The 27,745-nt window shown below is 39.4% G+C and overlaps 2 protein-coding genes across 2 annotated transcripts; one reads left to right on the top strand and one right to left on the bottom strand.

The window, feature by feature from the left end:
* The first annotated feature begins 204 nt into the window (after positions 1–204).
* c6 (complement component 6) lies at positions 205–18,094 on the top strand. Its single transcript, XM_051677165.1, has 18 exons — positions 205–396; positions 826–1,000; positions 1,080–1,236; positions 1,816–1,960; positions 2,471–2,618; positions 2,753–2,885; positions 9,302–9,421; positions 9,573–9,813; positions 9,976–10,098; positions 10,228–10,394; positions 10,535–10,760; positions 11,330–11,498; positions 11,631–11,748; positions 12,269–12,401; positions 12,551–12,745; positions 13,408–13,495; positions 13,661–13,902; positions 17,703–18,094. Exons 2-18 carry the CDS (start codon positions 855–857, stop codon positions 17,882–17,884), a joined length of 2,733 nt encoding a protein of 910 aa, XP_051533125.1. The 5' UTR covers positions 205–396; positions 826–854; the 3' UTR covers positions 17,885–18,094.
* Positions 17,961–27,385, bottom strand: c7b (complement component 7b). The gene is made up of 18 exons (XM_051677166.1): positions 27,267–27,385; positions 27,090–27,151; positions 26,913–26,997; positions 26,606–26,747; positions 25,800–25,935; positions 25,546–25,684; positions 25,306–25,440; positions 24,933–25,176; positions 24,732–24,845; positions 24,466–24,632; positions 23,973–24,201; positions 22,931–23,102; positions 22,763–22,850; positions 22,235–22,367; positions 20,480–20,668; positions 20,292–20,385; positions 20,016–20,197; positions 17,961–19,844 (listed from the first exon to the last, which is right to left on the bottom strand). The coding sequence occupies exons 1-18, from the start codon at positions 27,279–27,281 to the stop codon at positions 19,675–19,677; spliced, it is 2,496 nt and encodes an 831-aa protein (XP_051533126.1). The 5' UTR covers positions 27,282–27,385; the 3' UTR covers positions 17,961–19,674.
* Between the last annotated feature and the right edge of the window lie 360 nt (positions 27,386–27,745).

The following is a 27,745-nucleotide window of genomic DNA, read 5'->3' as shown; positions in this document are numbered from 1 at the left end:
GCATTTTAAAAAAACAATGTTTTGTCATGGATAAAGGCAATAACCTCCTCTTGTGATAAAATGCTGCCATAAAAATCCCATTCCACATTCCCGTGGTCTAAAGCAGGGGGGCAAATGTCAAAGTGAAGACTTCCAGCTGCAGGGATTTACTGAAAACAAAAGAGGTTGGACAAATTGTGAAACAGGGGTTATAAAGAAAGAGAGCTAAAAAGGAATTCACCCAGATCAGAGTTACTTTTTCAGTGCTGCTGATTGTTACTCTGTCTTGCTTATTTTGATGTTTACTGATCTTGTGGATTTTGTCAAGACCGCCTTCTGCATTCAGAGACTAAAAGCATTCAAATGTGAATTTGTGCATTTTATATGCTTTTGGAGGTGTTTGAGATCGTGAGATATGTGAGTATTATTAAATTAGCTTCGATACTATTGTTGTGTGAGGTGTTAATCTAATTTAAGGATTCTTAATATAGAAATGTGTTAGATTAAGTAAGTACCATAATATCTGTCATTTGAGTAAAGGAAAATGACTTGAATCGTTTTATACTGAATGCATTAAAAATAATTACAAATAAGCATCTCTTAATATGTCTTGTCCCCATGCTTAACATCTTTTAATATTTGCTGATGCAACCTAACTTTATTTATTTTAGGAAACCTCTGTTTCATTTACTTAACTTTACAGTATACACATATAACGTAAAGGTTTGTTTATGTTTGCAATATATACAGTACATTGTGTGCAAATAATATCATGAAGCAAAGCTGCATTAGCTATAAATGAGGAATGTCATCCAAAGAGTATCCTTCATTCCCCCTCACCTCAAGCTATTAAGTTCAGGCATTCCATCTTCTATATGGATCATACGACCATTCCCCTTGTCCTTCTCTTCACACTGGCTTCAGTCACACCCATAATGGGGTGTTTCTGTGACCACTACCCATGGAGTTCTTGGTCTTATTGTTCCAAAACCTGCAACTTTGGAACCCAAGAACGTACAAGGTAATCTTTATTTAGCATGATATAATATGCCAATTGCATAACAGTTGTTCATATGTCAACAGTACATTTGGTGTTGCAGGGCTGTGCACTATGATGAGCATTGGATAAAAAACAATTGTGCCCAGCTGTGTCAGATACATGACAGCAAAGTGTGCAGTGCTGAGGCTTGTCCTATAAACTGCCAAATGACTGAGTTCGGACCTTGGTCAGAGTGCTCGCCATGTGCCAAAAAATCTGTGAGTAAAACAAAAAAGTATATGATAATATTACCATATATATATATATATATATATATATATATATATATATATATATATATATATATATATATATATATATAATTTTATTTTACTTTTTGTAACAAATTTGACCTATATTATTATCAGCATAACAATTTGAGTGAAAAGCTGAATTGAAAAATTCACATGAATTTTAGAATTTCTTATTATTTGAGTCACTCTTTTGCTTTAATGACAGCATGTTCTCAAGTTGGTATGGACTCCACAAGTTTGTGCAAAACCTGAAGATTCATGTTATCCCAGTATGATTTAAGAATGTTCCAAAGAGCATCTGACCTTTCTTTTATAAAAGAGTTAACACAGTCAGTCACAGATGAGCTCATTTGGTTAGTGACCCAGAATCATAAATATTTATAAATAATTTTAAGACATATTTTTTGTTTGACATTTTAAAAAATCCTAAAATTTTCAGATTATTTCCAGGTTTAAATGTTATTTTGAATGGCAGATTTCCATTGTGGACTTACTGTACTTTCTATAAATTAACATAGGCTAGTGTGTCTGTGTGTTATTTAGTTCAGAATCAGGTCTGTGTTGAGACCGGCTCAGTTTGGGGGAGAAGATTGTAACGAACCTCTTTCGGAGGCAAGACCCTGTTATCCCTCCAAGGAATGCAGGATTGAGCCTGTCAACTGTAAAGACAAGTTCACCTGTGACAGTGGTAATTATCTTACCCTCTTAACTTCACAGTTCACATACATTATTTGCCTACAAATGAACACTTTACAACTCCCTTACATACTCAAATCAGCCCATCTGGCACCAACAATCATGCCACGGTCGAAATCACTGAGATCATATTTTTTCCCCATTCTGATGGTTGATGTGAACATTAACTGAAGCTCCTGACCCATATCTGCATGATTTTATACATTACACTGCTGCCACATGATTGGCTGATTAGATAATCGCATGAATAAGCAGATGTACAGGTGTACCTAATAAAGTGGCCGGTGAGTGTAAATATTGAATGCTGTAAAAGTTTTGTTCACTGTTAGTTAATTAACTATTGTGTTAACTAGTGTTAATGTATACAGCCTTATTGTAAAGTGTTACTGGTGTAATAATTTAATACTGTACATAATTTAATGAGTATATAATTATAAATAGTGCAATAGCGCTAGAAAATAGTGCACAATGACCAAAACCCTGTATTCTTTTTGCACTAAAGGAAGATGTATTAACTCGACTCTGAAGTGCAACAACCAAAACGACTGTGGGGACAACTCTGACGAGAAGGATTGCGGGGATACAAAAAAAGTGTGTGCGAGTCAAAGACTATATGCTTTCATTCCTGGAGCAGACCTGGTTGGTCATGGGTGAGCACCAGTTAAAGATAATTTGCTTTCTGAGATTTTAAAATAAGCTTATTTCAGAGTATATTCATGCTGAGAAAAACAGTGCTACAAATTTTAGATTTTGCCCAGATTATTTTTTTTTAATTTTTAATTAGATTTGATGCAATGGCAGAAGAGATGAGGGGTGCTGTTCTGGATAACTCGTTCATGGGAGGGGACTGCAATATACAAAAACACCGGAGGAACTACTACCGGATCCCTGCCAACATTGAGAACTATGACATTAAGGTGGGCAGTCAAAGTATTTTTTATTTTATTTTATTTGTCTATATTTTTGTCTATTTTTGTTTTGTATTTACTTTATTGATTGTTATTGAGGTTAATATTTTTAGTATCAGGGTTTGTGTTCAACAATCTTAATTTTTTTAACCTCCTGAGGCCTGAGCATGATTGCTGTGTGCATTTTCCATTTCACTTTTTGATTTGTAACAAGTAGCACCTAATAAACAAGCAAAAAAAAAAAAAAAAAAATAAATAAATAAATATATATATATATATATATATATATATATATATATATATATATATATATATATATATATATATATATAAATAAAAAAATATAGAGCAAATAGTTTTCCTAAAAAATTTTGTCCATTAAGTTGCGAATTTTTAAATAATACCAAGCTATAGAAAGTCAGATTTGTTCGCCAAATTGTTTATTATGTTTCCATGATTGTTGTTTATTCATGTTTTTGAGACTTACAGACATTACATCAGAAATTAGCATAATTAATTCTGATTCAAAGTAATGGCCAGCATCATCCAGTCACTGCCAACCATGTTAAAAAAAAAATTATACTTTATAAATTCTGAATATATGTACTGATTACCACTGTCCCATGTCTGCTAAACATGTTGAGTGGTCCAAACATCATCTGCAGCCTAATACTAAAATTAAAATTGAATGCACTTAGCTGCATAGAGAGATTCAGTATGCTCCCTTGCTCCCTATTTAGTGAATGACTTAACCTCCAATGTGCTATCTGTCTGCACTGGTCTCAGAACAGTTCGAAATGCACCTTGTTTTCATCCTAACTACATAAAGCCTCTGATTGAAAGATCTCTTGCTGGGTTGTGAAGGAGCAAGTGGGAGCCAGTCAAACGATTCACCATGAGTCTTTTATTCACACACTTTTCAGTATATACACACACAGATGGCTTTTCAGCACAACATACACTTGTTGCTTTTCAGATCATACAAAGTCAGGTTTGTGTGTCGCTCTCTCTCTCCCCTCCGGTGGTCTGGATTGCCCTTTTATCCCTCTCCACTCTCACTGCAAACACAAAACAGCCGTTAGAGGTGATTTCCCACAGATGTCAATCCTTACCGTTCTGTCTCTCCCGCCTCACTCATTGCAAACGTCGCTTGGCCACTCCCCCACCACATACCCCCATCGCCTGACTCACTTACCCCCCCCCCCATTTGTGTAGAGGAAATCCACAACAGTCATCTACGCCCCCGGCCTGTGGACCACCTCAAACTTAAAAGGCTGGAGAGCTAGATACTTACAGCTGATCTGCGCATTGGTATCCTTCATGTGATAGATCCACTGGAGGGGGGCGTGGTCCAAACAGAGGGTGAAAGCACATCCCAACAGATAGTACCGGAGTGTAAGGATTGCCCACTTGATGGCCAAACACTCCTTCTCAATGGTGCTGTACTTAATCTCTCTCAGCGAGAGCTTGCGACTAATGTGCAGCACGACACTCCTCCCCTCCACCATCTGGGACAGTACTGCTCCCAACCCCCTGTCCGATGCATCCGTCTGTAAGAAGTCAGGAGAGTGCAATAATGGCCCACCGCAGGGTGCAGCTTTAACTTGCGTGAACACCTGCTGACATGGCTCCATCCACTGGACCGGATCTGGTGCCCCTTTTTAGCAAGATCAGTCAGCGGGCTGGTCTCACCTCCTTTTTGGTCTTAGGTCTCGGGCAGGCTGCAATCACTGCAGTCTTATCAATTTGGGGCCGCACCTGTCCATAACCCAAGTGGAAGCCCAGATACCGTACTTCCACCCATCCAATTGCAGACTTCTTAGGGTTTGCTGTGAGTCCTGCCCATCTCAACGACTTCAGGACAGCCCTCAGATGCTGCAGGTGCCACTGCCAGTCATTACTGTAAATAATGATGTCATCCAGATAGGCAGCAGCATAAGCGGCATGCGGTCTGAGGGTTCTGTCCATGAGCTACTGAAATGTAGCTGGGGGCTTGAACAAACCGAAAGGAAGGGTGACAAATTGGTGTAAGCCAAACGGTGTGGAAAATGTTGTTTTTTTCAAGGCACATGGGAGTTAAGGGGATCTGCCAATATCCCTTTGTCAAATCCAGTGTTGAATAAAAGCAAGACGTGCCTAACGATCAAGGAGTTAATTAATCCGATGCATTGGGTATGTATCAAATTTAGACACCACATTGACTTTTCTATAATCCACACAGAAACGGACTGACCCATCACTCTTCGGAACCAGCACCACCAGGCTGGCCCAGTCACTGTGTGATTCTTCTATTACCCCCATACCTAGCATGGCCTTAAATTCTTCCCGAACCACTTTTTTTTTTGTTCAGGTAATCGGTAGAGATGACTGCATACCACTACCCCTGGGGTTGTTTCGATATGGTGCTCTATAAGATTTGTACGACCGGGAAGAGGCGAGAACATGTCGGAGAATTTTACTTGCAACCTGGCAACCTCCGTGACTTGTGATGTGAGAGTTGGTCTCCGCAGTTGACCGGGGTGACTCGATCGGTGGCTTTTAAGTTCACCTCACGGTCCGAGCTCCTCCCTCTCTGGAACCACCGTCACCAAAGTCACGGGTACCACCTCTCTCCATGGTTTTAGGAGATTGAGGTGGTAAATATGACATGCTCTGCCTCTATCTGTTCACTTAACCTACACTTGGTGAGTAATTTAGAGATTGATGTGGGGAGTAATACAAAAACTTCATCTCCTGGTGCAAATTCCCGTAGCCAAGTACTCCTATTATACAGCCGGCTTTGATGTTCTTAAGCATGGAGAAAATTATCCTGTGTTAATTGCCCCAGTGTGTGGAGCTTTGCTCTCAGGTCAAGAACCTATTGAATTTGTTTTTTTCTGTTTGAAGGTCCCTCCTCCCAATTTTCCCATAGGGCGTCGAGCATACTGCACGATCAACGCCCATACAATAATTCCCGAACTCCATGGACCACTCGTAATGCAAATAATAGGGGCTCGAGCCAGTTGTCCCAATTTCGAGCATCTTCGTGCATGAATTTACCAATCATATTCTTTAGTGTCTGATTAAATCATTCAACCAAGCCGTCCATTTGGGGTTGGTAAACACTGGTCCAAATCGATTTACTCCCTAATAACTTGTACAGTTCACGTAATGTGCGCGACATAAACATTGTGCCCTGATCAGTGAGGATTTATTTTGTAATTCCCATTTGGGAGATTATTCTGAAGAGTGCCTCCACAACACTACATGCTGAGATGTTACGCAGAGGCACTGCTTCCGGATATCGCATTGCATAGTCCGCCAGAACCAACACAAAGTGATGCCCATGTGCCGTCTGTTCTAATGGTCTGACAAGGTCCATACCAATTCTTTCTGAGGGGACCTCGATCAATGGAAGGGGTGAAATGGCATTTTGGGGTGGCTGCGGGATTCACCAACTAACATTCACGGCATGCCGCACACCACCTGCGAACATCCCCGCGAATGCCCGGCCAATAGAAACGCGCCATCAGACAGTCTAGTGATCTCGATAATTGAAAAATACGGATATGCGAGTGCAACGTCTGGCTGGAGGCATTGACCATCAATCACTTTCACTTGATCAAAGGCGTGCCTAAGGTCTCGTGTTGCGTCTGCTCCAGAGGGAAATCCCCAGCAGGGAATACTCTAATGGTTGGGGAAGCCGAGACTTACCCCTCGCTTACATCCTCTTTGCATGGAGCTGATGTAGATGGCCCTGGCTCTGCCTCTCCAGCCAGTGAGTCTCACACCACACATCAATACGCATTGTTGCAGGACCCATCCACACACAATCCCCTTAATAAGGTAGTGAATGCCGGCCAATTCCTTCCCAAGATTAGTGGATGGGTGAGCCGGGAATTATCCGCAGCCTCGACATTATGTTTTTGTCCCCGAAATTGAATAGTGACAATCACTACAGGGTAATTTTGGATATCCCCATGCACACACCTTACCTTCACCTGCCAGCTTGTATCCAAAGCTTTGGATTGAACCAAGCTTTGGTGAATGGAGGTTTGATTACAACCTGAATCCACCAAGGCTTGATATATACCCCCCTTAATACTCACAGGTATGCGGTATGCTCCTGCTCGATCGGTGGCAGCTTGTGGTCCATCGGGGACCCGGATCAATGTCTCCACCTTCATCGTGGGGCATTGGTCCTGGAAATGCCCAGGTTCCCCGCTGCACTAGCAGACCAGCCCAGACTTCACACCCACATCCATGGCAGCGGATTCACCAGCCTGTGGGGGAAAGCAGAGAGGGTTAGGGTTGAATGGCACACAGGACCAGGGAACCGGTTTTGGGGTAGGAATTCCCCATTTCCAGGGAACAGGAACAGGATGAGGGAAAGGAGAGGGGAAGGGAGGAGAGAGAGAGAGAGAGAGAGAGAGAGAGAGAGAGAGTAAAGAGGGCTCACCGGCCCCCAAATTCACCACCATATGGTCCTCAGCCAGCTGGACTGCCTCATCCAGTGACGCCGGGTGGTGGCACTGGACCCACTCTGCCGTTCCTTTCGGTAGCTGGGTGATGAACTTCTCCAGTACCATCAGATTGAGCTCTCTCTTGGCATCACATTCTTCAGCCAGCAGCCTCCTATGGCAGGTGTCACGGAGCTGTCGAGTGAATGTGAACAGGCGGCCGAGCTCGTCGAGCATCAGCGAACAGAACTGTTGCCGTTGTTGCTCTGGGCTTCGGCCAACCCATTGCATGATGGGTAGTTGGTGGGCCATGAGTTGGGCTTCCCTGGACAACAGCGGCACGAGGAGGGCCACCCACTGAGTGCTGGGCCAGTTCCATGTTCCCGCCGTCTGCTCGAAGAGCTCAGGAAATTCCTCCGGGTCATCTTGATGTCCCATCTTCATCAGCGTGATGTGCAGTATGGCCGTTGGTGGGTCCGGGGTCATAGCGGAAGACCCCTCCTGGTGTACCAAGCTCCGTAGCACCTGCCGGTCCTCCACTTGAGCATGAAAGAGCGCATGGAACCGCTGCTCCTGTTCCAGACGCAGCTCAACAGAGACTGATGTTGGGCTTGGTGGATGCTGGCGAGGGTCTTGAATAATTCAGCCAGGGGCGAGAACTCCATGACGGCATTTTCTTCCTCCTAATTCCTGGGTTTCGGCACCACTGTGAAAGATCTCTTGCTGGGTTGTGAAGGAGGAAGCGTGAGCCGGTCAAATAATTCACCTTGAGTCTTTTATTCACACACTTTTCAGTATATACACACACAGATGTCTTTTCAGCACAAGCGATTACACACACAGTTAAGTTTGTGTGTCGCTCTCTCTCTCCCCTCTGGTGTACTGGATTGCCCTTTTATCCCTCTCCACTCTTACAGCAAACACAAAAAAGCTGTTAGAGGTGATTTTCTACAGGTGTCAATCCTTACCGTTCTGCCTCTCCTGGCCTCGCTCTCTGTAAAAGTCGCTCGGCCACGCCCCATCACCACACTCTGAAAGCAAGATTTTTCAGCTTTTGGATGAACACATTGATTCTCAATGTGAAAATGCACAGTAAATATAGGAATGCATTTACAAATGTTAATAAATAGAACCTTATTGCACAGTAATAACAAAATATTTATTTAAAAAAACAACATTTATATTAAAATGAAGTGAAATGACCCACTGATGTGTAAATGTTGAAAGCTATTTTAAAATAACTAACATGTTTTTTCAACTTTTGAGGGAATAGTGTCCCAAAATCCACGTATGTGGATATCATGTTTATCAGCGTGCTGACGCACGACATTTGAATGATTTGTTTTAATGCAGCATATCAAGCGAAACTAGAGATGCTACTCTTTACACCCAAATAGGTTTCAATGAAAAAACTTAAAGAAGTTTCTTACCAGAGGCATTTTTTGTTGGCTCTGCGCCCGTAGAAGCATTTCACGGAAATTGACGTAATGTTTTGTGTCACGTGACTCAGTGCGGCAGAAGTTTAATCCTTAAATTACAGTCTAGAGTCTTGTGAACAGTATTCAGATGGTTTAATTTAAATTATGCATTACATATAGCAAAGCCAAAATACAACGTCCACGCGTTGACACGGCGTCACACGAGGTTGATGTTGCAAGATGTTGCAAACAGCTTTGTGAGAAAATGTCCCTTTTAAAGAGTCAAATGATGTCAGTGGCTGCAACCATCATAACAAGAATAAAATATATGGGGTTTTATTTTTGTGCAGGCCTATTATTATTATTTTAGTTATTTATTTTAACAGTGTAGCCTTCTTTTATATTAGCTATAAAAAAAACCTAAAAAGATCCAATTGACAAATTCTGCATTTATGAGCATATATTGATTGACTATATTTATTTAAACCAGTACCACATAAACACATGAAAAATTAAGGTTACAGTATTGGATTAGAAAATAGACTGATATTATTTGATTTAATTCCAGGTGGAATATGCTGAGGATGTTCAAGAGAAAGCAGTCAAAGCTGAAAAAGTCAACTTGTCCAAAGAATCGCTCATACAGTCTAGTTCTTTCAAAGAGGCAATCAAAGCATCTCAGCAAAAGGCAAGAGACCTATTTTAAACATCAAGCTATGCTGATCTGTGTCTTTGTCTCCATTTATCTCCATCCCTAAGCATATACAAAATATAGGCCTGCTAGCACATAAATAAGACACATTTTTCACTTTTGTTTATTTTTTTACTTTTACGTGCAGGACTCAGAGTTTTATAGGGTGCATCAGGTTGTTGCCACATCAACGTTCAGAACGAAATCCTCTGACCTCTACTTGTCAGATCCGTTTCTTCAGTTCCTAAACAGTCTGCCACTGGAATACAACTACGCCCTTTACAGACAGATCTTTCAGAAGTTTGGTACACATTATTTCAGATCTGGCACATTAGGGGGGAGGTATGACCTCCTTTTCCAATACGATCGAGAAGAACTGAAAACCTCTGGTAAGGAGATGATATCATATGATAATAAGAAAAAGTTTTGGCAACAACAGGTGTGAAGACATTGGTCATGTGGAGCTCACGTGACTATATTAGATTGTTTTCTCTTTCAACTCTAAAACCCAATTCAGTTGTGTTTGTGTTTTGTCTCCTTACAATTTCTAGGATTAACAGAAGAAGAAACTAAAAATTGCCATAGTCAGGATAACACCATCATCGCTATATTCTACAATAGAATATCACATAGTTCCACATGTGGAACACATCAAATAAAAACCAAATATGAAGGTAATAAATCCAATAAATTATATAGCCCTTAGGTTTCACACTATGTAAACACACAAAAAAGTATTTTATATTTTAATGATTTTATGATATTTTAATGTTACTTCCTTTTTCCGTTCCTGTCCTCCCCAGGGTCAATTGTAAAAGCATCTGAGAAGTGTATCACCACAGTGCAAGGAGGTAGAGCTGAATTTTCAGCAGCCCTGGCCTGGGAGAACAAAGGTGTATCGCCAGACAGCAATACGTACAAGGACTGGATCAAATCTACCATAGACAATCCAGCTATTATAGATTATGAGGTTAGGAGGAGAAACAAAGATTTAAGCAATTTGGAAGTGGTCCCAGATTAACCCCTTAGATATTTTAGGGCATAAAATACTCCAAATCTTCTTAAAGGATTGCTACTGAGCTAATTAAAAATGTTTTATCAATGTTTTAGCTGTTGCCTTTAGTGGATTTGGCGCGGGGATTCCCTTGTGCTGCAACAAAGAGATGGCATCTTCACAGGGCACTTGTGGAGTACCAGACAGAATTTGACTCTTGCAAATGTACCCCCTGCCCAAACAATGCTCGGCCAGCTCTGTCTGGAACACAGTGCACTTGTATTTGCCAGACCGGGACCTACGGAGATACCTGCGAGAAACGAGCGCCAGACTACACTGCAGGTTCAAATGCATGCCTACAAATATCGTCCATTAGTAATGTAATTATTGGTAGTGACCTAGAGGTTAGGAATTTTGACTGGTGATACAAAGGCTTCAGGGGAAGGGAAGAATTAGAGGGTTTGCTAAGATCCCATTGTGCTGGTATCCTTTCACCCAAAAGTGGTAGAGTTCACCCAAGAGTGAAAATTCTGTCGCCATTTACTCTGTATGTTCTTTCTTTCTTCCGTGAAACACCAAATGAGAAATTTAGCAGAATGTCTGAGCTGCTCTTTTCCATACAATGAAAGTGGATGAGAAACAGGGGCTGTCAAGCTCCAAAATGACAAAAAAGCACTATAAAAGTGTAGCCATACAGTGTATCTCATGCACTATTTTCAAAAACACTTGCCACTTGCCACATAACAATGTTGTGGAATTGGTAAAAAAAGACAACAATAAGTTACAATATATAAAATTATAGATGTCCTATCATCCCATAGAGTTCAACATTAGACATCAAACTCTATGACAGACTAAATGGTGTGGAGTGAAATATTTGTTTCTTTCTGTTGTCTCTCTTCTTCTCACAGTGGCAGTTGATGGGCGCTGGAGCTGCTGGAGTTCCTGGACTTCTTGTGACACCACCATGAAGAGGCATCGCTCACGTACCTGTAACAACCCTGCACCTCAGCAAGGGGGCAGACCCTGCGAAGGTCCTGATAAACAGGTTGAGGATTGTACCATCTCAATTTTCCATAAGTAAGAGGCCTGTCTATCTTTACACTATAGCAGAGGTTGAGAAACTACACTGTTGTAGAGTTAATAAACAGTTCAAACACAGATCTGTCTCTTGGGTCAGAATGTTCCTCATTGTTCCTGTTTGTCTTTCAGGCAAAATGTGTGCCTGAATGATCATGCCTCTGTGACGGAAGGGGACAGTGAGAGCAAGTTGCCCCCTGGAGCTTCCGGCTGTCCCAAACCCCATCCACCTGCCAACAGCTATCTAAGGGTAAGGTGAAACCAAAAAAATGTCTCAGCTCTTAACAAAACAGTTCCTTAACTTAGCAGTCCAGTCGAAGTGGCCATTCAGATGACCGTGTCTGGGGCAACGAATTTAACAGAACGCAGGTGTCTCGATATAGACTCGGAATATTTAGAAGTTTACCTAAAATATATTGTTTCTATACTCATTATAAACAATCTAAAATCAATAGTTTTATATATTTCCACAGTTTTTTATTTAATTGCGTCATGCAGAGTGCTTCATGGGGTTGTTGTTTGTACCCTAACTCATCACATCTCAAAATCCTATCTCCCCAAACATGGTTTCCTTGCCTCTGTTGCCTTTGACTTGCTCACTGTGGGATTAAGGCACTATTTGCTGTAAAGCTGTTTCAAAACATTATTTAAATAAATATATTGTAAAAAGCACTATACAAATAAAACTGACTTGGCTTGACTTCTGTTCTTGCTGTTCATTCCTCCCTCCTTCTACTAATTCCGCTCTATATATTCCTCCCCTCATTCAGATCAACAAACGTCAGTATGATTATGGAGATCATGAGGAGTTTGTTTGCTTCACTGGCTATGAGCTGGATGGATACCAGCTCATCCATTGCCTGCAAGATGGTACCTGGGAGAAACCAAAGGGACGGTGCATTAGTAAGTCATAGAAACTCAATGGAATGTAAAATATGGAATATATATATATATATATATATATATATATATATATATATATATATATATATATATATATAAAAACATAATTCCTTATACTTTTCACTACTTGTGTTTTCCTGTCATTCCAGAACAAGTTTGCCCCAAACCCACAGTGCCTGATGACATGCAGATACAGCCAGACAAAACCGAATATAAAGTAGGAAGTGTCATCTTGTTGGCCTGCTTACAAAGTGGCATGAGTCTCTCAGGGCATCAGTATTACACTTGTGGGAAGAGTCTTTCCTGGGAGCCAAACATTGCACAAGACATACACTGCAAGATTGGTACGCTAAAATGTTTTTGTCTTTTGTGTCTTGAATATTAAAGGAGTAGTTCAACTAAAATGAAAATTCTGTCATTATTTACTCACCCTCACATTGTTCCAAAACAGTATGACTTTCTCTCTTCCATAAAATACTAAAGAAGATGTTAGGCAGAATGTCTGATCTGCTCTGTTTCATATAACGAAAGTGGATGGGGACCAGAGGCTGTCAAGCTCCAAAAAGGATTAAAAAACACCATAAAAACGTTGATCATTTTGATCTTAAAAGCAGATCATTTGGCTTGTACACTATATTCTTAACTTCAAGGCTTTGTTCAATATCTATTCCATAACTTTGTTAGAGGAACAGACAAAAATGTCAGTTATTTATCTTGCCTGACTGCCATTGTTAGCAATATGGAATAGGGCAGCTTGGACATTCTGCTTTATAACTCCTATTGTGTTCCCAGGAAGAAAGAAAATCATATGTGTTTCAAAAGTCATGAGAGTGAGTAAATGATTCCTTTCATTTGTACAATTCACAAACTTGCTGACCTCAAATATTTCTTTAACTGACTTTCATTGCCTTTAATATCTTTAGCTGCTTTATTTGTTATGTAAACATTGGTAAATTAATAACTCCAAGGTTTTTTTTATTTATTTTTTTTACATATTTTTCTACAGATAAGCCCTTTGTGCCAGACAGCAGCTGTAAACTTGGAGAGATACATGATGGCACTAAGTGTATCTGCATGTCCAAAGCGAGCTGCAGGTATGAACATATCCCTATCTATGACACTTTTTATAGGCCTCATGTTTCAAGTTGTTTTGAAGTGTTTCAATTTATTTCTTTTTTTTTATTTGTATGTAGTTGCTCTTCAGTCTTTTGGGAAACTTGACCATTTTGTGCCTATGTGTCTTGTTGTCTATCATGCAGAAATTATAGGGCAGATTTGTGCGTTTTAGACGCATCGAAAGAGACTGCCATTATGATGTCCCCCTGTGCTTTTCATGCTGGCCGTTGTCATGGAGACAGGTTATATTTTATGAATAATGGACCATGTGAAACTGACGCGGGCAGTCTGGACTGGGCCAAATTTAGGGCCCGTGTATCTGAGCAGAGCTCAGTGCAGGAACCCTGTGGTTCAGACACCTGTTACGAGTGGGAGACCTGCTCAGGTACACATTGTATTATTAATAAACAGTAGAGGAGTATAATATAATATCAAAGCATCTTTTATTTGTATAAAAGGGATAGTTCACCTAAAAATGAAAATTATGTCATCATATACTCACCCTCATGTCATTATAAACCTGTATAACTTTCTTTCTTCTGTAGAACAGAAAAAGAGATGTTCGAGAAAATGACAGCCTCGGTCACTATTCACTTTCATTTTATGGAAAATAGATCCAATGAAAGTGAATGGTGATTGAGAAATGGTGAGAATGGTGATTGAGCCATTCTGCCTGACATCTCTAAGTGTGTTCCATGGAAGAAAGAAAGTAATATGGGTTTAGAATAGGGATGTCCCAATACCGATACTGGTATCGGAATCTGGTCTGCTACCGTGCTCATGTACTTGAACTTGTGCTCGTAATAATGCTCCAGTACCATTTAAGATACGAATGTCATTCTGTAAACATTAAGTGTAAAAATTAAAATCATGTTATGTCCTAGTGTGATTATTAACCTGCAAAGGCTGGGATTTAATAAGATAATATACACTGTTGAGCCAAAACATTATGACCAATCACAGGTGAAGCGAATATCGTTGAACATCTCCTAACAAGGCCACATGTCAAGGTATGGGTAGATTAGATGGTAAGCAAAAAATCAGTTCTTGTATTCAACATGTTGAGTGCAGGAGAAATGGGCAGGAGTAAAGACCTGAGCGACTTTGACAAGGGCCAAATTGTTTTTAATGATGGTTACATTTTAATGATGTTACTGGAGGAATGTGTCACAACACAGTGCATCGCACCCTGCTGTGTATGGGGCTGCGTAGCCACAGACCGGTCAGAGTGCCCATGATGACCCCTGTCCACCATTGAAAGCGCCTACAATGGGCACGCGAACGTCGGAACTGGACCTTGGAGCGGTTGAAGAAGGTCGTCTGGTCCAAAGAGTCCCATTTTCTTTTACATCACGTGGACAGCCGTGTACGTGTGCGCCGTTAACCTGGGGAAGTGATGGCACCAGGATGCACTATGGGAAGATGAAAAGCCGGTGGAGGAAGTGTGATGCTCTGGGCAATTTTCTGCTGGGAAACCCTAGGTCTGGCCATTCATGCGGATGTCAATTTGACACGTGCCACCCACCTAAACATCGCTGCAGACCAGGTACACCCCTTCATGGCAATGGTATTCCCCTATGTCAGTGGCCTCTTTCAGCAGGATAATGTGCCCTGCCACACTGCACACACTGTTCGGGAATGGTTTGAGGAACATGATGAAGAGTTCAAGGTGTTGCCCTGGCCTCCAAATTCCCCAGATCTCAATCCGATTGAGCATCTGTGGGATGTGCTGGACCAACAAGTCCGATCCATAGCAGCTCCACCTCACAACTTACAGGACTTGAAGGATCTGCTGCTAATATCTTGGTGCCAGATACCACAGGACACCTTCTGAGGTCTTGTAGAGTCCAGCTTCGGCGGGCTGGCGCTGTTGTGGCAGCAAACGGAGGACCAACAACATATTAGGCAGATAGTCACAATGTTTTGGCTCATCGGTGTATAGTTTGCATGTGCTGCATGCTTCTTTGTGAATATGGAGCTTCTTGTCTCATACACAGAATTCACCCTCATGTACATCGTGCGCACTGTTTGTAGCAGATGACAGCGAACAGAGCGCCAATACACTTTGTTGTGCGAGGCACATACAGATTACATATTTATTTCATTAAATAGCAGCCTTTTGCGGTTTAATAATCACACTATGTCACGTAGTGACCTGCTTTTCCAGAGGTGAGAAGCAACCGGCAAAAACACACAGAAACGGAAAGGGCTTCACTCCAAAATAAAAGCTCAATTTAAATGGAAAAAAGAATGACAGAAATATATCACTACTGTATACAGTGGTGTGAAAAAGTGTTTGCCCCCTTCCTGATTTCTTATTTTTTTGCATGTTTGTCATACTTAAATGTTTCAGATCATCAAACAAGTTTAAATATTAGTCAAAGATAACACAAGTAAACACAAAATGCAGTTTTTAAATGAAGGTTGTTATTATTAAGGGAAAACAAAATCCAAACCTACATGGCCCTGTGTGAAAAAGTGATTGCCCCCTAAACCTAATAACTGGTTGGGCCACCCTTAGCAGCAACAACTGCAATCTGCAAGTTTGCGATAACTTGCAATGAGTCTTTTACAGCGCTGTGGAGGAATTTTGGCCCACTCATCTTTGCAGAATTGTTGTAATTCAGCCACATTGGAGGGTTTGAGCATGAACTGCCTTTTTAAGGTCATGCCACAGCATCTCAATAGGATTCAGGTCAGGACTTTGACTAGGCCACTCCAAAGTCTTCATTTTGTTTTTCTTCAGCCATTCAGAGGTGGTCTTGCTGGTGTGTTTTGTATCATTGTCCTGCTGCAGAACCCAAGTTCGCTTCAGCTTGAGGTCACGAACAGATGGCCGGACATTCTCCTTCAGGATTTTTTGGTAGACAGCAGAATTCATGGTTCCATTTATCACAGCAAGTCTTCCAGGTCCTGAAGCAGCAAAACAGCCCCAGACCATCACACTACCACCACCATATTTTACTGTTGGTATGATGTTCTTTTTCTGAAATGCGGTGTTACTTTTACGCCAGATGTAATGGGACACACACCTTCCAAAAAGTTCAACTTTTGTCTCGTCAGTCCACAGAGTATTTTCCCAAAAGTCTTGGGGATCATCAAGCTGTTTTCTGGCAAAAATGAGACGAGCCTTAATGTTCTTTTTGCTCAGCAGTGGTTTTCGTCTTGGAACTCTGCCATGCAGGCCATTTTTGCCCAGTCTCTTTCTTATGGTGGAGTCATGAACACTGACCTTAACTGAGGCAAGTGAGGCCTGCAGTTCTTTGGATGTTGTTGTGGGGTCTTTTGTGACCTCTTGGATGAGTCGTCGCTGCGCTCTTGGGGTAATTTTGGTCGGCCGGCCACTCCTAGGAAGGTTCACCACTGTTCCATGTTTTCGCCATTTGTGGATAATGGCTCTCACTGTGGTTCTCTGGAGTCCCAAAGCTTTAGAAATGGCTTAATAACCTTTTCCAGACTGATAGATCTCAATTGCTTTCTTTCTCATTTGTTCCTGAATTTCTTTGGATCTCGGCATGATGTCTAGCTTTTGAAGATCTTTTGGTCTACTTCACTTTGTCAGGCAGGTCCTATTTAAGTGATTTCTTGATTGAGAACAGGTGTGGCAATAATCAGGCCTGGGTGTGGCTAGAGAAATTGAACTCAGGTGTGATAAACCACAGTTAAGTTATGTTTTAACAGGTGGGGCAAACACTTTTTCACACAGGGCCATGTAGGTTTGGCTTTTGTTTTCCCTTAATAATAACAACCTTCATTTAAAAACTGCATTTTGTGTTTACTTGTGTTATCTTTGACTAATATTTAAACTTGTTTGATGATCTGAAACATTTAAGTGTGACAAACATGCAAAAAAATAAGAAATCAGGAAGGGGGCAAACACTTTTTCACACCACTGTAGTTATGTAATATTCACTGTGATACTACTACTACTACAAATAATAATAATAATAATAGTCATAAATATATAGTAATTGTATTACATTTAAGCAATATCGCACATCTGTGATGCTTTGTTATGCAGTAAATAAAGTGTTGATATGAAAAAAAGAAAACAGGTATCGGTATCGGAGAGTCCCGAAAAGGGTGAGTCACAAGAGTAAACTTTGGGTGAATTATCCATTTTAATTGAAATAATATCTGCCATATGACACCTTTTCATTGTTTTTCATTGTATTTTCTTCTTAGTATCAAATACATGTGAGTGCAAAATCCCCAGAGAATGTCCAAAGGATGGGAAACACATGTACTGCTTGAAAATTGTGAGAACGCAGAGCACACGAAGCATTAATTTGTGCTTCATGGCTGCTATGAAGTGCAGCAAGATGGAATTTGAACTTCTGCATGAAGGTCCTTGTGCAAGTCCTTAACTGTGCGCATTTACTTTTAATGTTCAACACTGAAAGATTAAAAAATAACCCAATATATATTTGTACATATAACCAATTGTTGTTTTTAATCACTCGCAGCAACAATGCAGTTATTTCTTTGTTCACTTTCTTGATACTCTATATTTTTTAGCTACATTGTGATGGATATTGATGTGGAACAGCACAATAAAAATCTTACTTCCAGATGTATTCTTATATGTAAGCTCTCTTTTCATCTAAGGCTTAAGTGTGTAATTCTGAAATGTCAAAATACTTTCTTCTATATCGCTTAATATGCAGAGACAAAAAAGACTGTGGTTATGTGGCGCTATCAAAACAATCAATGGAATGAGTTTAGGGCTGGACGATCTGTTTGTTCGACCAATAACAGACTAGGGGAGTGTTCGTGAAACCTGTCTGAAAACATTCATTAAAACAGTCCTTTTTCACAAAATACAAAATCCTTTATCTGAAACCTCAGATCGGCTATAGAAGATGGATGGATGGATGAAACCTTAGATGCATTAATTAAGCTTTTTATTTATTTATTTATTTATTTTTTCAGATTAACAATTTTTTATTGATTCACATAAATGAACACAGAAGAACAAAACATATATACACAAAATCAATCTGAACCCCCACTTTTACCCCTCCCCCACCCAATCCCACCAACAACATCCCAGTGGTCACAAATGATATAGACATACACATGCACAAAAAATACAAAATAAAATAAAATAAACAAATAAAATATATAATAATAATAATCACCCATCCATAAATGACATATACCCGCCCCATTTCTCCACGAACACGCTGTGCTTCCCCATTCTTCTAATTACCCCTCCTCAAAGGCCGCCACCCTTCCCATCTCCGAGCACCACTCCTGAAAAGAGGGTGCTCCAGCATTTTGGTTATTTTTAAGTTATGTAAATTAAAAGGAATGTTCCAGGTTCAGTACAAGTTAAGCTCAATCGACAGCATTTGAGGCATAATATTGATTACCACAAAAATTATTTTTCACTTGTCCCTCCTTTAAAAAAGCAAAAAACAAAACAAAAAAAAAAAGCACAAATATGGTTACAGAGAGGCACTCACTGTAAGTGAATGGGGCCAATTTATAAATGTTAAAATACTCACTGTATCAAAAGAATAGATACAAAACATAAACAATATGCTTGTTAACATGATTTTAGTGTGATAAAATCTCTTACTTGCCCTCTCTGTGTAATGTTATAGCCAGTTTTACAACTTTGTTGCCATTATGATGTAATGTCAACCAACCCTATAACTACTGTAAAAAATTATGATTTAAACAACTTTAGAGCTCAAATATCACATGATTTTTAACAGAAAATTAATGTAAGTGCTTTTATAAAAACTGGCCCCCATTCATTTCTATTGTAAGTGCCTCACTGTAACCTCAATTTTTGCTTATTTGTTTGTAAGAAAAGAAGGTCAAAATTATTTTTTGTGGTAATAAACATCATGCCACAAATGCTGTCGATTGAGCTTAATATGTATTGAACCTGGAATATTCCTTTCAGTCTTGTGTAGCTGGGTGCACTGAGCCCCACTTGTACATGTACAGCAGTTTAAGAACCACTGCAACAATGAATATGTACTTATTTAAAATATAAATGACCACATTAATTTATTATATTACATATTACTACTTACAATAAAAAAAAAAAAATCATACAAATTACTACTTAAAATAAAAAAATCATACAATTGCAACAAACAGTCACACAAATCATACTGTTATCATAAAAACTATAAAGTGTTTATGTCTGACAGTCTCCAATGCTAAGTACAGTGATCTGTTTTCCTCTGCATCTCCAAGCCCCTGCCTCACACTCTGAAATCATCTCAGGAGCACCACCCATTAGAGAAACACACAGGTGATTGGAGTCATCTGAGCAGTCTTCGGGATCTTTACATGCACATTTCACCCCTGAAGATACACAGAGTGAAGCTGTCAATAAAATGTTTCCAGTGCATATTTAAAGGGATAGTTCTCCCAAAAATGAAAATGTAATAATGTACTCCTTTGTTGTTCCATCTGTTGTTTACTAGTAAAATAAGTGATTAAAAATAAGCTTTTCAGGTTTTAAAAACAGCCTACCATCACATGATTCCCATTCATGGCAGTCCTGACAGGATGTGAATGTGGTTTCTGGCCAACTGCATGCACTGTCTTGTAGCAGAGAGAACTTTTGGCCCAGACACTGCAAGGCCCCAAGTTGGCAAATGCTCATTCTGTTCACCCGGCCAGGACGTACTGAAGCACATACTTGGAATGAAGCCCTGGTCAACATCACAGAGAGATTTGACATAAATGCACAGTGCTTTTCATGTCCATTTTTGTTTCCGTATTCAGCATCATAACAAATTAACTTACTTGCATTCATATGGAATTTTGCAAACACACTGATCCTTCCCTGGTTTTTCCCATGGTTTGCAGAGCAGGCTTGGTTGGGTGGGCACTGTTTCCACTAATCAGAAATATTAAGCCACAACAACCAATTAAAAATATATTTTCCCAAAACAAATACCTAATTAGTGTTGTGTATTATATGATTTAACTACCTGGTTTGCATCTAACACTCTCAGGTGCTGGGTACCAGCGGAGGCCAAGACGGCACATGATTTTTGCATCGCCTTCTCGCTGCATCCCACTTGGGCATGAGAGGGATACGCTCTCCCCAATCTGATAAGTTTGTTTTGAGGGTGTGGCAATGACATTACTAAGAAAAGGTGGAGGGTCACATGCAGCTTCTGATAAATATACAAAGAAGAGAGGAAAACTTTACTGTAATTGTCTCTTAACCTCCTGAGACCTGAGTGTGACTGCTGTGTGCATTTTCCATTTTATTTTTTGATTTGTAACTAGTAGCACTTAATAAACACAAAAAAATAAACTCTAGAGCAAATATATTTCCTAAAAATTTATGGCAACGTATGTAGACAGCAGGATTAAATTTTGAATATTTAAATAATACCAAGCTATAGAAAGTCTGATTGTTTTGTTTTTTAATCAAACTGTTTATTATGTTTCCAGAAATGTTAGTTTTTCATGTTTTGAGATGCTACAGGCATTACATCAGAAATTAGCATAATTAATACTGATTCAAAGTAATGGCCAGCAACATCCAATCAATGGCAAAAATGAAAAAAATAAAATTATAAATTCTGAATCTATGTACTGTACTGTACTGCCAAAGATGTTGAGTGATCCATGCATTATCTGCAGCCTGAAACTGAACTTTTGGTCAGATTTTAGGAGTGAACGCACTTAGTTGCATAGAGAGCTATAGGATGCTCCCTTGCTCCCAATTTAGTGAATGGCTTAAACTTTAGTGTGCTGTCTGTCTGCACTGGTCTCTGAACAGTTCGAAATGCACCTTATTTTCATCCTTACTCCATATAAAGCCTCTAAAAGCAACATTTTTCAGCTTTTGGATGAACCCATTGGTTCTCAATGTAATAATACACAGTAAATATATAAGATAAATCACTCAAATTTTAAAGATGGCATATCGGATGAAAATAAAGACTCTAATCTTTTGACTCAAACAGGTTTCAATGTAAAAACTTAATTAGGTTTCTTAATAGATGTAGTTTTGTTGGCATTTCTTCAAAGACAAACTCCACTCTGGTCAGAGCCAAGTTGTTTTGTCACATTAATCTGTACGTCAAAAGTTTAACCCTTTACTGACAGCCCAGAGTCTTCTGAATTAAGATCAGTCAGTTTAAATGAATTTAAATTATGCGTTGCGTAAAGCGAAGCCAAAATACAATGTCCACACCTGTGTACACGGTGTCACATGAGGTATTACACTTACTATTGCCCAAACTGTACTTATGGACTAAACAATCTCCTAACCCCAATACTCTGACGCATAACTCGTTCCGCACTGTTTGAGCTACGGACATGAATGATACCGCAAATCATGTGGCTTTATGGGTAAAGGTTTGCATTATTTTCTAAGCGATCTAAGGCGTTCAAAGATTACTTTTCTATGCAGTCTTATGATTTTCACCTGTTGGACAATATTAACAGGTGAAAATATCCAACAGACTTATGCTGAAGAAGGTAAACAAGCAACATCTAGGAAAATCTAGGAACTTGGGGGTGGACTCTTTGGATTCATGCCAGAAAGTAAGTAACCACCTAGCAACCATCCAGAACACCTTATCAACCACCTATCAACTGCACAGCAATGCACGAACACCCACTCAGAAAACCTTAGCAACAACTCCCTAGTACAGTGGTAATGAGTTTTGCACAGGCAAGCACCATTCACATTTTATTCTGAAAATGTAAAAACCAAGTTTAATTACTTTTACACTCCATGGGAGGCATCCTCCAAGTGAGTTTCTCTGTACACTCAGCAACTGGATCCCCAATGTGATCATATCCGTCTGTGCAGGAGTACTCAATCTTGCTGCCCACTGGATTTATATCTTTTGGATACTGAACACACATGGGTAAAGTAAATAAAATCAAATGGATAGTTCACCCAAAAGTGGCAATTCTGTCATCATTTACTCAAACGTTGTTTCTTGAATTTCTTTCTACCACTGAACACAAGAGAAGATGTTAGGCAGAATGTTAGCCTCAGTCACTATTACATCTAACATCTCCTTTTGTGTTCCATGGAAGAAAAAAAGTCATACAGGTTTGGATTGCGAGGGTGAGTAAATGATGTCAGAATTGTCATTTTAGGATGAATTATCCCATTAAGTGATAGGTTAGATTAAGCACTAATTTTTTTTTTTTGTGAATTCTGGATTGTTTACATGGATTTTAGTGGTTTTTAATCAATGTGCATATTCCCACATCCCGATATATCTTGATAAGTCACTTACCAAAACAAATCCATTGGCCAAAGGAGGTGGAGTTTTACATGACTTCACTGGTGTTACTGAGGGATCGAAGCAGTGGGGCTCCATCATTCTAGAGTATACAAATGTAATGAGTCTAGGTCTTCAAAAAACAAAACCGAAAATGTAATGGATAAAATTGTCGAGCCTCACTTTAGGTGTTCAAGATCAGGATCCTCACAGTGTTTGTGCCCTAAAGTCTCCCCCGTGCAATGCCTGCCTCCATTTCTTGGAGCAGGATTATTACATGAACGAGTTCTTGACTTCTGACCTTGAGAGCAGCTACTCCAGGCAGACCAGCAACTCCAACCCCCTTCAATAACTCCTATAAAAAGCATTAGCAAAGACATATTTGATGTATATTTGATTAACATATGAACAATTAATGATTTAACTTCAAGTCAACATCAAGTTTACATCATTTTTGTATTCAGCACCATTTGGTGGCCAATCAGTTCCAACACAAACCACACACATTTTTTTCTTAATCAGTTTTTATTCATGTTTTCCAGTAAAAATGTCCAAAAATTCTTAAAACAAGATACATTTACTTGAGAAGCAAAATTGTGTAAGATAATAAAAATATAGATTTTTTCCCCCTTATTTTAAGCACAAACTTCACTCATTTATTTTTAGGCTTATGCTTAAAACAAGAAAAGAAAAAAAAAACTTTTTGCCAATTGGAAAAAAAAAATTACCTTAAAGCTGGAGTATGTAACCTTTTCAGGGGTAAAATACTTTCTCCTATCCCAGCTTAATATGCAGAGACAGCCAATAATAGGTTAATTTTCTCGAAAACTGTAAACACTGTGTCTCTGTGGCATTATAAAAATACCTCTCTTTGTTTTAAGCGACCGGACTCAAGAGAGACAATAACACTGACTCGACCAATGGCGTGAGTTGGGGGCGGGACTATCTGTTTGTTCGATAACCGGCAGAGGGGAGCGTACTCAGAAAGGTGTTTTGAAAACAATGTTTATTTTCACAATTCCATTTAGTGGCGCTGAAATGACATACTTCAGCTTTAAATCAAGATATATTCTCTGAAAACAAGTCTTATTAGTGTATGCAATCGTTTGCTTCTCATGTAAATTGATCTTGTTTTAAGGATGTTGAGATATTTTTCAAAAATACTGAATATTTTAATTTGATTTATGCACTCTTCATATAACGAAAGTGACAATGAATGATGTACCTGGTTGTTCTCCAAGGACATGACCATCCTGACAGGCATTACCACTGGTGCCTGGCCTGCACACACAGGTGCACACACCCTCAGCAAGCACTGGCATGCCGTTGTTATGGCAGGGTCTGCAGTGGCAGGGGCTCCGCTCCTCCAAATAGGCCTCCAGCGCTCTCTTTAGGTGAAGTTTCTTCAGCCCCGCACATGGCACTTCTTTAACCAATTCGTAGAGTGGCTGCAACTGGGGATATGAAAACATACTGTAAATGCTGCATTTCTAATAAACACCATAATATAAATACTAATATATATATATATATATATATATATATATATATATATATATATATATATATATATATGTGTGTGTGTGTGTGTGTGTGTGTGTGTGTGTGTGTGTGTGTGTGTGTAATTTAAAGTATCTAATCGACAGTCTGTCATAACCTGGCTCTACATGTTTAACAGGGAATGCGTTTTTATTGAACTTTGATTTGACATTCCATACCTTCTGTTTTAGCACTTTAGGGAAATCTTTCACTGAGCCTGCCCATTTGGAATATATCTGTTTGTTATTGTCAGGGTTTTCCAAGTCCAAGAGACTGAGGCCAGCAATATAAGTGGTATGTCCTCCGTTAATGTTTGTTTTAACTTGCAACTGATGATTACTGTTTTCTGTAAATCATTTAAAAAGATATGCAAAACTTTTCAAATCTGATCTCTCAAATGTACATTTAGTGACAAAGACTTAAAGAAATTGTAATTGGGACTAACCACTTAGACTCTCAATTGTGTTCATTAGTTTCACGCACTTGGTGGTTCTCTTTTTATAGAAGAGGCGTCGTTTCACACGTGTAATACACTGGTGGAAATCTGTTTCTGTTTTACCTGTATTAAAATAAAACAATATAAAAATAACAGCATTCATGTGTATGCTCTCATTTTAATGTAAACAGAGAAAAAGAGTTTACATACTCATCTCCCTCATAGAATTTGCATCCAGCTCCAGCAGGGCCTGATACTGGCCGCCCAGAGAGCCCTCTGCCATGTAGTGGGTACCATAACGTTGTATAAAGAATCGATAGGCTGATGGGTCATACGTGCTGGGCAGGGCAGACAGATCCTTCCAGAAGTCTTCAGATAAAGGCAGATACTCAGGAGCATTGTTCTGGAACTGAGCAACCTCTACTTCATTCTTTATGATCAGCAGGTGATAAGCCTTTGAGAGAGAAGGAACGTCATTTTAAATGATCAAATTTTTTCCATGGGCAGCTTTTCTGCTGTGATTTCTATCGATTTAGTGTATTGAATCCATAAAAGTCACAAAACATAATTCATTGAGCTTTACCTTGTCCTGCTTCAGTTCCTTATGAAAGGTTTTATGATCATGGCCACCTCTAATTCGCCTTCTATCCTCTTCATGTCTCATGTAGGACCAGGAACTGTCATGGTACTCATCGCTGAAATCATTTTCCACACCAACCTAAAAGCAACAAAAACAGTTATTTGGCATAAGCAAAATGGTCTGCAGTGTTATTATTATAACATAGGCATGAGCCTAAAATGAGATTTTTTTACGCTTGTTCACCTGAAAGGTATACCTGAGTAGACTCTGTGGAAGTCGGTAGAAATCTCTATGATCTCCACTGAAGACTTTTCTGCACTGTCCACCAAAACTACGAGTGTTAATGACGCCAGCTCTCAGCTCACCCGACAACACATCAAACCTATTGAAAATCATATATGTCATTATCGTATAAGTAGGTTTTATATTCAGCTCATAGTGTTTTTATATCCTTATTATTACAGTACAGTTTATAATGTAAATAAGGTGTATTTTACCCTCTTCCTGTGAGGTCAGAGTTGGGCGGTGGCTTGTGCTCATTACACACTAAAGTGCCACTACAGCGCCATTCATCTAAACCATCTTCACAGTCATGATCCCCGTTACACACCAGAGAGTCACGGATGCACTGACCTATACCCATAAACAGACCCATAAACCAATAAACCAACACAGAAACTCATTGTGTCATTGTTCTTAGACTAACTAGGTTACTTGTTTATATTATGATCACACAGTCAGAATTGTGAATCTGAGAATCCTATCATTATGAGGACTCTCCATAGAAATAATGATTTTTATACTGTACAAACTATATATTCTACCCCCTAACCCTACACCTACCCCTAAATCTAACATCACAGAAAACTTTTGTCATTTTACATTTAAAAAAAAAAAAAAAAAAAAAAAAAATTGTTTAGTATGTTTTTTAAGCAGTTTGAATTACAGGGGTGTCCTCATAAAACACATTTATATGATAATACCCTCGTAATTACTAGTGTGTAACCTAGAAAAAAAATTTCCTCATAAACCACAAAAACCAACTCTCTCTCTCTCTCTCTCTCTCTCTCTCTCTGTCTCTCTCTCTCTCTCTCTCACACACACACACACACACACACAGAGAGAGAGAGAGAGAGAGACAGAAACTTCATGTTCATGTGTAAGCAAATTGAGTATAATATCTTGCATCAGTATAAATATAAATATATGTTTACATAATGTATATATTTACATAATGTGCAATGAGCATATTGCACTGTAAAAAGGAGTATTTTGGTATATATAACAGTCAGAATTAACATACCGGATGTGCAACGAAACCTGCTTCCACATCCTGCCTGTAGGGGGCAGGTTTTCTTCGGAACACAGGTTTGTCTTTGGATGGCCTCCCCTGTACAAGAACTGCCTCCAAACTGAGGGAATATCTCTATGGGACGCGTTCGAACCTGACAGGAAAAACCCAATTTGGGAGTTAAATTGTGTAGAGCAGTAAAAACTATTATAGGTCATGAATGCAACACATATGTGCGCCGAATCAACCCCAAATAAACGAGTTGCGCCTCCGTCCTTGAAATGTTGCTCTACATAAGGTTTTATGTTAATTTGCTTACCTGTGTCTTGGTACAACCATCACACTCTGACCAGTCCCCATAAGCTCCCCACCTGCAGTTTACTGGCTGCTCACACCTTATGTAGCTAAAAGTAAACAATGCCAAGTTACTAGATAAAAAATGTCATACATTACTTGCTAGCAACTGCCTAGAATGTAGTTTTCATGAAGCACTCACCAAATATGGGACAGAAACATGAGCAAAACTATTAGGTAGGACTGAGAAACAGCTGGGCACATCTATAAAACATAATCCAGCCATGACCACAATGTCATACTTTTCATTCGTGAGTATTCCTCGCATACACCAGTACTTTTTTTCCTTGCCAGTCTTTATGTGTGAATGTATCCTTACCCTTGTGCTGTACATGTTGTTGACCAGACAACTGTTGTGTTTTGGCTGACACAGAGATGGGTCCTGCTCATATACAGCAGATCTTTCAGAGATTATGACATCACTGATCTACCCGCAGACAGGAATTCCCAACATGACTAAACACTATTATCAGGTGTTGGACATTCACTGCTGGCTGGTTTTCCAACTTGCTGACTGTTTTGCCAAGTCGCAACTATTATTATGTCACTATTTCACAATCTGAAGTGGTGTTTAAAGTTCCAGTAAACAGTGTGGAAATTATATATTTGTATTAATATGCTAATTTTGTACTGTGAGGTGGGTGGTGAAATAGTGTTTTTTCCAAAACACAGTGGAACACACAGACCTCTGTCTTCAGAGAGTTGTGCAATATTTGTTGTTCAATTCAATGATTAATCCCAGGGTAAAACAAGGGTCAAAACTCTATTGAGCTGAGCAATACTGAAATAAATCTGTTT

The sequence above is a fragment of the Myxocyprinus asiaticus genome, chromosome 38, assembly GCF_019703515.2.
Source record: "Myxocyprinus asiaticus isolate MX2 ecotype Aquarium Trade chromosome 38, UBuf_Myxa_2, whole genome shotgun sequence".
In the NCBI taxonomy this organism is placed as follows: domain Eukaryota; kingdom Metazoa; phylum Chordata; class Actinopteri; order Cypriniformes; family Catostomidae; genus Myxocyprinus; species Myxocyprinus asiaticus.
The sequence above is the reverse complement of the archived record's forward strand: the minus strand, read 5'-3'. Positions and strand labels throughout refer to the sequence as shown.

Coding starts and splice junctions, on each gene's coding strand:
- c6 (XM_051677165.1), top strand. CDS start 855: ATGGATCATACGACCATTCCCCTTGTCCTTCTCTTCACACTGGCTTCA. Junction 1,961..2,470: donor CAAGTTCACCTGTGACAGTG/GTAATTATCTTA, acceptor TTTGCACTAAAG/GAAGATGTATTAACTCGACT. Junction 2,886..9,301: donor TTGAGAACTATGACATTAAG/GTGGGCAGTCAA, acceptor ATTTAATTCCAG/GTGGAATATGCTGAGGATGT.
- c7b (XM_051677166.1), bottom strand. Junction 20,386..20,479: donor GAGTGTTAGATGCAAACCAG/GTAGTTAAATCA, acceptor ATTTCTGATTAG/TGGAAACAGTGCCCACCCAA. Junction 20,198..20,291: donor AAAATTCCATATGAATGCAA/GTAAGTTAATTT, acceptor GATGTTGACCAG/GGCTTCATTCCAAGTATGTG.